This window comes from Carlito syrichta, unplaced genomic scaffold (genome assembly GCF_000164805.1).
Source record: "Carlito syrichta isolate Samal-C Ts95f unplaced genomic scaffold, Tarsius_syrichta-2.0.1 Scaffold306846, whole genome shotgun sequence".
NCBI classification, from domain to species: domain Eukaryota; kingdom Metazoa; phylum Chordata; class Mammalia; order Primates; family Tarsiidae; genus Carlito; species Carlito syrichta.
The window spans coordinates 374,271-387,183 of NW_007250942.1; the positions used below are offsets into that span (position 1 = coordinate 374,271).

A 12,913-nucleotide genomic window follows, 5' to 3' on the forward strand; every position below is an offset into this window, starting at 1 on the left:
AGATTGGATTTAAAAAATGTGGTACATATACATGATGGAACATTATGCATCCATAAAGGACAAAAGTATGGACTTCACAACAACTTGGATGGATTTAGAATCTATCATACTCAGCGATCTATCATAGAAACAAAGAACTGAGTATCACATGTTCTCACTCATAGGCAGACCCTGAACATGTATCATAAAACTATAAGGGGTGGGCAGTAGTGAGACACTACTAGGGGAGCAGGAAGGGGTACATAACATCAATAAGGGTACCTGATCTCAAACCAGGTAAAGTGGGTTCCAAAGGGAGGCCCACACTTTACCTGTATGAGGACTACTTATCTACCTAATCCTGAACTGTACCCCATATCTTTAAAAGAAAGAATAAAAGAAAAAAAAATTCTAGCCCTCTGAATTCTCAGGGAGGCAGATTTGAAAAAAAAAAAAACAAGTCAGTCACAAAGGACCACATACAGTTGCCCTTTGTATCCTTGGGTTCCACATCTGCAGATTCAACCAAAAGTAGATTGAAAATCTAGTTAGGTCAGAGATGGTTCTGTCTGTGCTGAAAATATACAGACTTCTTTTTTCTTCTCATTATTTCCTAAACAATGCAATATACTAACTATTTACATTGTAATCAGTATTATAAATAACCTAGAGATGATTGAAAGTATAAGGGAGAATGTTTGTAGGTTATATGTAAATACTATGTCATTTTATATAAAGGACTTGAGCATCCATGGATTTTGGCATCTGCCAGGAACCAATCCCACACTGATACTGAAGGATGACCGTATTGTATAATTCCATTTATATGAAATGTACAAAATAGGCAAATCTGAGGAGGCAGAAAGTAGATTAGTGGTGCCTACAGTTGGAGAAAGGGAAAAAGAGATGGGGGGAAAAGAATGACCACTAATGGGTATTGGGGTTTCTTTTAGAGTAATGGATATATTCTAAAATGACTGTGGTAACAGTTGATCAATTCTGTGAATATGCTAAAAAAATTAAATTGTAAACTTCAGATAGGTGAATTGTATGGTATGCAAATTACAAATCAAAAACTGTTGTAAAAAAGTAGGTACAGGTGCCCACAAAATTGATTATTTTTTAAAGTAAAAAAAAATTTCAAGAACAACTTCATATTTCCTCTTCACCTATTCTAGGAGAATCAGTCACCCTAGTTAATCATTTGTAAGTAAGACTGGTGGCAAGTATGCAGGTAATTATAGCATCTAAAAGATAGTTAAACCACTACAATGTTCTGATATTTAGATCAACCCCAGATGAAAAAAAAATGAGAACTTTATAATATGCTAGGACTAAATTTAAGAGACGATACTATAAAGACAAAAATACCACTGGTATGAATGGCGGACAGGGGGAATGACAGTTTTTGGCACACAAAATATGAGAACATGCCTTGATGATTGACATAGGTAATTATAAAGACAATCCAGAAAGACTATAAGAACTATTTATATACTTGGTAATAAATTTATGATATGCATAGTGTTCAAGACATGGTAAAAAATGAAAGATGGCAAAATAACTTCAAAGAACTGATAGATTCTTAATAAAATTTGAGTTTTCTATCAAGAAGTACTGGATTACTTTTTTTTTTTTTTTAAACAGGATTTATTAAGAGGACAGAAAATCTCCCACAGTGGGAGGGGACCCAAGGAATTTGCTCTGGAATACTTTTCACAATTCAGAATGCTCAATGGAATGGATGGCTTGAGATAGTACATCTTCTGTATTTAATTTGTGCTAATATTTATGCTAGCCAGAGTGCTTAACTGTTCATTTATTGTATGACTGACATGTTGATAACAGTCTTTCAAATTATCATATGCAAAGTCAAGGAAATGACCATACAAAGCAAACTTGAGGCTTCTGACCTGAGAAGATGGTAACTAAGTGTCATAGAAATACAGCATAGAAATCTGAGCATGACAGTAATAATAATTCCAGTTCATCCTAGGGGACAAGTGGAAAACATCTAATGCAAGAAGACATTCAGTGGATAGAGATTTAAATGTGGCCATACATTTTTTTTCCATGCTCACCCCACTGTAATTCCATACTGTCTGAATTCATTGTAGAAGAACACATGGGCTATAATGAGAGGTACTCACTCATGAAAGCAAGCCCCCAGATTATTTTGGACCAGAAGGTCCAGAGTACCCCAAAGATGAGAGGAAGGAATAGGGTTTGCCAGCCTACTCAGCTCAAAAGAACATACAACTATCCCGATCAATAACAAATAGGATCACAAATTCAAAACTCTGAGGCTGCTTCTTATCAAAGAGAAACTATCAACTCTCTTTTGATACTTCTGTATTTTGTAATCCTAGTTAAAATGTAGAAATACCTTTGGACTGCCAGACCCTTAAATGATAAAACAGGATGAAAGTTGTGAACTCTCTTAAAAAGATGAAGTGTTTTATTTCACGGACAGTCTATACCAACACCTATGAGACATAGATTCATACTTTCTTTTTCTGTAAGTAATTGTTTTCAAATACGAATAATAAATACATACAGGGTTAACAATGAACAGGTTTTTTTGTAAAAATTTTCGACATCCGGTGATTTTCTTGGAGCGAACATTCTTCTTCCATACATTAAAAGCCTTCCATTTCCGGAAAAGTGAAAATATGGGAATCTTAGTGAGTTCTCTGTGATACAGATATTCCTGTTCCCATCGATCAGTTTCGATAAATTCAATATCATCATTATAAATGTGTGTTACCGCCTTTTGGCTAATAGTATAGTAGTCGTTTTTATTGATGTTCTCATAATTCACAACTCTATGAACAAATAAAAATTAGGACAAGTGAAAGGTAAATATTAAATAAGTAATTAAGCAACTGCATTCATTTTTGTTTTAAAGAGGTAAAACATCTCTAGAAAAAAGTATGATTGAAGTTTTAAGTATTCTAACAAACAACTTCAGGTTGAATACATTACTCAAGAAAACAAGAGTTAAACAACAGTTGGGCTTATTTTAAAGACTTAAACAAGACAACGGTGACAACATGTTTGATAATTTTAGAGACATGATTTTTACAGTTAAACAAATTATAGATTAAAAAAACTTAAGAGTCCTACACGAAAGCTATCTGGAACTAAGTTGTTATTTATTATTCACTATTTAGAAACTATTCAATATCGATAGCGTAAAAGAATTTTACACTGTCCAGTGTTGACAGAATTATGGTAAAGATCAAAGTAAGAAAACATGAATTAGAGAGGAGGACTATTCAGATAGAGATTATATATGTGCAGTTTATCACATATGAAATAATTATCATTGAGGAAATGTTTAGTTCAAGATATCTCTCTTTCAACCGTCACCAAGGACGTTTTTCACCTGTGTGAGTAACAGGACATTGCGCAAGTTAAGAAAAAAGTCAAGAAAGGAGTAAAATCAGGAGAATGGATAGAAGAAAATGAAGCAATGAGAATAGAAAGGGCTGATTCTCTAAAACTTCCTAAAATAGGCATTTGCCTACGGCATGATATTTCCTGTGATTACCTACAGATGCAACTTAAATATTCAATAACAGAACAAGTATGAATTATGACATAGCACCATATTAAAATATATCCAGAAATTTAGGACAATGACATTTATGAAGATTCTATGAGAGCATAGGATAAGATGAAGGTTAAGTGTAAAAACAAAACCCAAATTGCTTCTATGTTAGAATTATGCAAAAATTACGTGTACTTGACAAAGAGTAGACAGGAACACTCCAGTGAAAATCAGCTGTTTCCCACATCTCTCGGTCCTTGGTTCTACATTCTGAACCTGGAGTTCATGACCTTTTAAAAATAACCTTCAGGCCATTTGTTAAATCCCTGAAATTGTTGTACATAAATGAACTTACTGACATACATATGATCAATTTTTTAAAAGGGTGAAACAAAATTCTCATGTATTTTGTGTCTGTTAATCAAAATGCTAAGAACCACTGTAATAAAATCATTTTTTGTTTTTGGTTCCTATTTTCATTTTAATCACACTGAGTAACAAAAAATACTTTAAAATTATGGCATATGGGGCCGAAATGAAAGCAAACACAAACCAAGAGTTGCTCATGTGAGCCAGCAAGGAGGCAGGGGGGCTGATGGTGCCATGGAGAGTGGGAGAGGGGCTGATAACCCTGAGGCCACTCTCCTGCTTCGTGTTGTCATGAAAAACCTTCAACCCTGGTGGCTTTTACCTGATCCCGCTACCTGGCATTTTGTGTGTGTTTTAATTATCTCACATTAGAAATGTTTGAAAAAATGTCAGGCATTGCATGATCCTTGGGAGGCATGTGGATAATTTGGATATTCTTGGGGTGATTCTATGTCAGTTGTGAAACTTCAGCTTGCCACCGAAATTGCAATCAGCTTCAGATGTTCCATTAGCATTAGACGTTAAAACCAAACTAAAAACAAGTATGGCTGACCGCTGCCATTGTTCATGTCTGGAAAATTGGTCAGCGTGGCATGTCTGATCCTGATGGCCCCTCTAAAAGGTGGCAGGTGTGGTCCATAATGTTGACTCTAACTATTGGTTGGGGCTCAGTGCCCCTTAGAAGTCCCTTTAATTTATATTTGTCTTTCTAGTCAAAGTCTTCGTTCTTGGCCAGTTGCGGTGACTCACACCTGTGATCCCAGAGCTTTGGGAGGATGAGGCAGACAAGCAACGACAAAAAATATCCATTCCTGTTAGAGTTTGTGAAAACCAGTTTTGTTTTCCACAACTCTAATTATTCTCTCAAAGATCTACAGGGGCATCCATCAAGCCCAATCCAGTTAGTAGGTAGCAGGGGCTGAAGGGTCAGAAAAAGCTTTGAAAAAATTAAGAAAAATTAATACAGTTCTCCAGAATCCTATTCTCCTTCAACTTTCCAGTTCATTGCTGAGCAGTCACTCCCCAAATTCACCCCTTGAATTGCCATGCTTTGCTCTTCAAGCTCTGCTTTGGCGTGCAGATCTGTTTCAGAAACTGGACCACCGCTCTTATGATGATGACTACCCATTCAGCACTTCTTGGTATTCAGGATTCAAACCTTAGCTACCTCCTGGGCAGTTGTTTTTGATATTTGTTCCATTAAAGCCTTTCTTTGAAAAATGAGGTTTCAAACAACAACAGATGCTGGCGAGGATGCAGGGAAAAGGGAACACTTTTAGACTGCTGTGGGAATGCAAAATAGTTCAACCTCTATGGAAAACAGTGTGGCAATTTCTAAAAGAACTAGAAATTGACTCTCCATATGACTCAGCAATCTCCCTACTGGGAATATACCCAGAGGAACTCAAATCATTCTACAAAAAAGATACCTGCACACGCATGTTTATTGTAGCACTAGCAAAAACATGGAACCAACCATGCTGCTCACTGAAACTGGGCTGGATAAGAAAAATGTGGTACATATACATGATGGAATATTATGCAGCCACAAAAAGGGACAAAATTATGGACTTTGCAGCAGCTCAGATGGATTTAGAGTCTGTAATATTCAGTGATCTATCGTGGAAACAAACAACTGAGTGCCACATGTCCTCATTCATAAGTGGACCCTAAAGATTTACCATAATACTATAAGAAAGGGATTGGCAGTAGCAGGATACTGACGGGGTGCTGGGAGGGGTGGTACACAACATCAAACCAGACAAAGTGGGGACCAAAGGGAGGTCCAAACTTTACCTGTATGATGTCTACTTGTATATCTAATCCTGAATTGCACACCACATCTCTAAAATAATATATATATTTTAAAAAGAAAAATTAGGTTCCCTTTAAGAACTAAAATTGAAAATTTGTTTATTTTAAAGATGAGTAAAATTCAGGGTTAGGTACATCAGTGGTCATCATACAGGCAATGTTTGGTAAAAATGAAATTAAAAACAATTTCAAGTACTGTACTATAAAATTTCTACTTGTTGATAAAGGAGATGACTTTATGATCTAGTTAACTAAACAGAGATCCTTGGATAGTTAACTAATCAGATTGAGATAAAAGTCTCCAATAAAACTATATTTAACTATGCTCTACTTGTCTTATAATTGAAAAATATATAGGTAGTGTTTTCTAGCTGTTCAGTGAAGAATCAAGGAGTCTCTTGTCAAATTATTTTACTGTTGAACCCGTCTTTGTCTATCTAAAATGAAACACAGACTCTAAGACTTCTATTAACATATAAAAGTATGTGTTTTATTTGAGAGAATCACATGGAGTGATTGCAAGACTCTTGTGGTACGTCATAAACTGTCCTATTACTATTTATTTCAGATATAATTTGAAGTGAACCTCCTTTAGAATTTAGAACCCCAACTGGGTTCTAAATCATACTCATCCTCCTGAAATTAATTCTTGAGTTTTCCAAAACAATTCAACCTCATCCTGATCTGTTATTTCAAACAACGGCTCTGTTACACACTGTGGTGACTGAAAACACTTCCGTTCATCCTTAAACTGGTCCACCAGACTAATATTGTAGACCCACAGTTTGCCTCACGTGACCCTTCTGCTCAAGAACTCTGAACAGCCCTCTGTTGTTCATATCATTACATCCACATCATTGGCCAGGTGTTTGTGCCTGTTTTCCACTGGTCCCTTCTCTGTCCGCACAAATCACCCTCCCTAGTCAGGCTGGTCTCTTCATCATGTCCAGCTTAGGCCATGCTTGAATGCACACATATATGTCTGTTTTCCCTGTTCCCTCCTACTTCTTTCAAGTTTCTGATTTCTACAAGAGCAAGAATTATTCCCTACCTGCTTTAAGCTAGTGGGCTGAATTAAGCCTGTGGCCCTATGCAACTCCAAATAGTCTAATTATTTTCCTTATTATAAGGTTTTAACGGTTAATATTTGAATCTATTCATTGAATGAAGGTATGCAAGCAAGGACCTGGGAAGAAATAGGCCCGTACCTAAGTCTTGCTTTTATAAACCTCAATCTATTTTTTTTAATTTTTAAACTTTTTTAAACTTACAATTTTTTTATTTAAAGATACAGGGTACAATTCAGGGTTAGGTACCCTTGTTGATGAGGTGTACCCCCTTTTCCCCAGGCAGATTCCCACTACTACCAATCCCACCTTTCTGCCCCCCCCAACCTCCGCAGTTTCCCGCTACTGTCAATCCTTTTATTATAGTATTACAATAGTTGTTCAAGGTCCACTTATGAGTGAGAACATGCGCTCAGTTCTTTGTTTCTGTGATAAATCACAGAAACTCTAAGTCCATCCAGGTTGCTGCAAAGTTCATGATTTTGTTCTTCTTTATGGTTGCACAATATTCCATCGTGTGTATGTACCACTTTTTAATCCAGTCCTCTTTTGATGGACAGCACGGTTGGTTTCATGTTCTTGCTATTGTGAACAATGCTGCAATAAACATATTGTGCAGGTATCTTTTTATAGAGTGATTTGAGTTCTTCCGGGTATATTCCCAGTAAGGGAATTGTGGGGTCATACAGAAGGTCAATTTTTAGAACTTTTAGGAACTGTCACACTGTTTTCCACAGAGGATGTACTAGTTTACACTCCCACCAACAGTGTACAAGTGTTCCCTTTTCCCCACATCTTCTCCAGCTTCTGTTGTTTTTGAGTTATTGATGATGGCCATCCTGAATGGAGTTAGGTGGTATCTCATTGTGGTTTTAATTTGCACTTCTTTGATGACTAGTGAAGCAGAGCATTTTTTCATGTATCTGCTGGCTGCTAATATGTCTTCTTTTGAGAAGTGCCTATTCATATCTTTTGCCTACTTTGAAATGGGGTTGTCTGTTTTTTTCTTTTTGGCACGTATGAACCTCAATCTATTTGATGATGGTCATATCATGATTCAATCTGACTCTGGCGCTTACCTACAATGGGGACGATAACGTTTGCTTTACTTCTGTTTTTATCAATCGAATTTGGTAAAACATCTGATAAGAAACTCCTTTTTATCTGGAAAGTTAACTAAAAGCATAACTAAGAGGAAACTTCCAAATTTCATCACTAAGAGAGTGCTCTAGGGTCAATGGTTCTCAGTGTGTGGTCCTTGGAAGATCAGCCCCAGCAACACGTGGACATTGCAAATTGTCGGACTGCATTCCAGATCCATTGAATCAGAAATGCTGGGGTTCTAACGCTCCGTGCTTTAACCAGTTTTTTAAGGGTCTACATGAGAACTGATGCTCGAGGTTCATAGTACACAACTCTGATTGAATCTGGGAATCATCTGGTGAGTTTTAAAGACATGCTTTGGCTCAGTTTCTGCCACAGAACCATTATGTAAATCACTGGGAGTGGAGTTAAGAGATATTACTCTAAGAAATACTGCTTCAGATCTTTGTGTAATATGAAGCCATCCTTCACTAAATCATAGCTCCAGAGCAACGCCAGATCTCTCTCTCTCTCTCTCTCTCTCTCTCTCTCTCTCTCTCTCTCTCTCTCTCTCTCTCTCTCTCTGTGTGTGTGTGTGTGTTTGAAGGAAGGGTAGGAAGACAATCTAGAGTCTAGATCAAAACTAAACCGGGGAAGAAAAATGCCTGCTTTGCTTCAGTTTGAGTAAACAGGAGGAGGATTTTTGATGATTCCAAGTGAAAACCCAAAGGACCTGTGGAGTTCCACTTACTGACTCAAAGTTTGACTTAGATTTAAGTTTCTTCATGGACTAGTCTAAAAAATCTGTTATCATTTTAGACAACCTGCTGAGGTTTCTGATAATATGGCTTCAAAATGATGTTCTGTATTACATGATATATACCCCTTATGATACAGGTTTTTAAGAAAATAACTATAATTTCACAAGCTACAGAATGCTGCCATTCGATGTTGTTCCAAGCTGGTATTGATCTGTGTTTCCTGTTCTTGGCCACTAAACATGTAATCTAGCTTAAAGGATAAAATAGCTTTTATTTGAAATTGTAAAATTAGCCTAAAAATATTTTTAATATAACAAATTTAAAAACAACCTGAGGACAAACTTAATCATTTAGAAAGTAACATATCCTAACAGACACGTGAAAAGTGCTCAGCCTCACTCATCATCAGAGAAATGCAAATCACCTACCTCCAGTAAGAATGGCTATCATTAGTAAAACAAAAAACAACAGATGCTAGTGAGGCTGCAGAAAAAAGGGAACACTTACACACTGTTGGGGGAGTGCAAACTAATTCAACCTGTTTGGAAAAGAGTGTGGTGATTTCTAGAACAAGGAATTGACCTTCCATATGACCCAGCAATCCCCCTTCTGGGAATATACCCAGAGAAACTCAAATAATTCTAAAAAAAAGATGCATGCATGTTTATCGCAGCACTATTCACAATAGCAAAAACATGGAACCAACCATGCTGCCCATCAAAACTGGATTGGTAGCTGGGCTCGGTGGCTCAACCTGTAATCCCGCGCTTTGGGAGGCTGAGGTGAGTGGATTGCCTGAGTCTATGGGTTCGAGACCCGCCTGGGCAACTTGGCGAGACCTCATCTCTACAATAAATCAAAAAATTAGCCGGGCACGGTAGTGCATGCCTATAGTTCCAGCTGCTTGGAAGGCTGAGGCAGAAGGATCGCTGGAACCCAGCAGGTCGAGGCTGCGGTGGCCAGGAGCGGTCACTGCACTCTGGTCTGGGTGACAGAGTGAGACTCCAACTCAAAAAAACAAAAACAAAAACAAACTGGATTGGTTAAAAAAATGTGATACATATCCATGATGGAATATTATGCAGCCATAAAGAAGGTCAAAATTATGGACTTCGCAGCAACTTGGATGAATTTAGAGTCTATAACACTCAGTGATCCATGACAGAAACAAAGAACTGAGTACCACATGTTCTCACTCATACATGGACCCTAAACATCTATCACCATACCACAAAAAAAGGGATTGGCAGTAGTGGGGCATTGCTGGGGTGGGGGCACATACATAACATCAATAAGGCTGCCTGACTCTAATCCAGGGGAAGTGAGGTCCAGTGGGAAGCCCAAAACGTCACTTGTACCTAAACCTCTTATGTATGCAATCCTGACTTATACCCTACATCTTCAAAATTAAATTAAATTTTTAAAAAAGGAAGCAACATGTACTGAACCTAGGATGACATTTATATGGTCCTGACAGCTCAAATCACTTACCTATGTTTCAAAGAATCCTAATCAGAATCCTAATCCCAACCACTGATAGAACTGAATGTGAGTTTCTCAAATTTACGTGATCACAGCACACATTTTTACCCTCCACCTATTAACATCATTTAGGTCTGATGCTCTTGAAAAGACACATTGGAAAACACTGAGGTATAAGAGACACGGAGTTTTCTTCTTTGACTTTCTATGGGCACTAAAGATGCCAAGGATGTGTGGAGAGCTGCACCATACAGTCTGACTTATTCACTAAATTCTAATAGTTATAAAATTGATGTTGCACATAAGATTACATCATAGAATTGAAAGATGGGAGTATCAGACATTAGTCTAAATTTCCTTCCAGCAAATCAAAAAACAGCATCAAATAGCATGGTCTTTAATATAGTTGTACCTCAATTTTCTCTCTTTCCACTATAGAGAATGCCATTTTAACGGGGCTCTTATGAGGATGAAATAAAGGTAATATACAGAAAGCATTCAATATACATATACATATATATATCAATATAATATACAGAAAGCATTCAATGCCTAGCACCGTGTGTGTGACACGAATGCAGATGTACTTGTCATTACGAGGGCCAGTATATTAGGCATCGTATATGAAGACTTGTGTTTTAAAGTCCAACTGCTTGGATCTGAATCTCAACCCCATGACTCACTAGTGATGAGAACTTGGCCAAGTTACTCAACTCTGCCTTAGTTTCATCGTTTGTAAAATGGATGTGTCACTCTTACCTACCTTATAGAGTTGCTGTGGAAATCAAATGAGCTGATACATAGAAAACACTTCGAACAAGGTCTGGCATATACTAAGAGTTATTGTGAATACTAGCATATTGCAGTATGCCCGCACTGACCTTATAAAGACTAGGTGTCCCACTATGGCCTTATAGAAGTACCCACCATTCCTTACCAATGTGAGCAAGTTCATATTTCAATGACCAAAACCGAGAAAAATGTGGTAGACTTATATAGATAATAGTGAGAAGAGGGTTAAATCCATCATCTATTATGTAGAGAGTTATCCGATACCAACAGTGGCTCCCTTTACATCACTTGAAAAAAAAAAGACACTTAAATATTGCCCCCACCAATGGTCTTCTTAGATCCAACTAAATATTCAAACTCAAAGACTATATTGGACACCTGCCAACTTAGAAGGACACAGGGACAGGAGACACTTCTTGCCATCAGGGCAGCACCCGACTTCACTTTCCCATGGGAGTCCTTGCACCAGACTAACAGCCACCTGGGAGCCATCTCCTCCCCAGGTGACAACTCAGATGCAGGAGATGAGATACCCATTGAGAGGGTGTGGAGGCCACCCTTGCTTAAAAGACTTATTAATCATATTACTCATTGAGAGAGGCAACACCTCTTGCAATAACTCTGTAAGCATAGATGATGTCAGGGTTCTTGAAAGCGACATTCCCCAAAAAAAGAATCTCTGCACTATGGAAAATTCAAAGCTGTGATTCTCCATCAGGCATCTAGAATTCATTTTCAGTTCCTTCCAATGTAGATATAATTTACCAGTTCAGGTCATTTTTTATCTTAAGCCACGTTAACCAGAAACAATCGACATTTTATTCTTTTTGGGATAACAGGGCTGCAGAGTTAGTGTCTCATGCAGGAGAAAATTGCCCTGCAATCCTCTACAACAGTGCATGTCAAACTGCATGTTATAAAATGCACACAATGACAACATTTTGTAAGACATACTGATATAAATTGCAAGGACTTGGTGAATACATTAATTATCATGTCTTTGTATTATATAATAAGAAAAATGAAACATAAGGTACAAGGGACATAATCAATATTAAATTTGATGAAACTACCAAGCAATGTCTAGCTCACAAGCAGAAGTTATATTTTTTCAAGTGGTTACCTGAATTTCTAATCAAGACATGATAAATGATCTGTTCAAATTCGTGATAGTCACCACTGCTGAGAAACTTTGCAAAAGTAGGAGGCAGCAAATAATTTATTGCTTTGTCTCTGGTGGATAAGAACCTTGTTCTCCATTAACGAGAATTTGAATAACTTGTTCTCTTGAAATTATACACCAGAGGTATCACCATTCTTTAACTCTAACAGTTGTTTCTCCTTCCTTCCTTCCTTCCTTCCTTCCTTCCTTCCTTCCTTCCTTCCTTCCTTCCTTCCTTCCTTCCTTCCTTCCTTTTCTTTTCTTTTCTTTTTACTGTGATCTGAAATCTATCCTAACAGAATCCAACCCAAAGAACTTCATCCTTGGCTTCAACCAAACAGGCCAAACAGGCAATAAAGAGTAGCCTTTTAGTGACTATTTAGGTTCCCAAACTTTTGTTTATATGGCTGTATTTGGAAAAATAAAGCCTTAAAATATAAGTTCAAGCTTATCATGTGAAGGCCTTTTCCTACCAACTTATAAGCAACAAACTGTTTGTTGTATTTTTTCCTCCTCTTTGAGACATTCCAAGAGGAAGTTGATGTCTAGTATTTGGATAAGCAGCTAAGATTTGAGGACTGCTTCTGGGATGGGGGAGGTTTTCTCTAATACTTCACATGCTGGTGAGCTACAGGTTTATAGAAATTATTATTCATTGTTGTTTTTCATTTACCAGTTTATTATAAAGGATATCACAAAGGATACAGATGAAGAGCTACATAGGGCAAGGCATGTGGGAGAGGGCAAGGAACTTTTATGCCCCTCCCCTGGGCATATCACCCTCCAGGGACTTCCCACTTGTGTGGCTATGTGAAAGCTATACAAAACTCATCCTTTTGGATTTGTTTTT

The 12,913-nt window shown here is 37.4% G+C and overlaps 1 protein-coding gene across 1 annotated transcript in view; it reads right to left on the minus strand.

Moving 5' to 3' along the window:
• Positions 1–12,913, minus strand: part of DNAH6 (dynein axonemal heavy chain 6) — a 310,610-nt gene that overhangs the window by 260,690 nt on the left and 37,007 nt on the right. Inside the window, exon 4 of the mRNA XM_008063442.2 lies at positions 2,537–2,804. Coding sequence (XP_008061633.1) covers positions 2,537–2,804 — 268 coding nt within the window. The remainder of the gene's footprint in view (positions 1–2,536; positions 2,805–12,913) is intronic.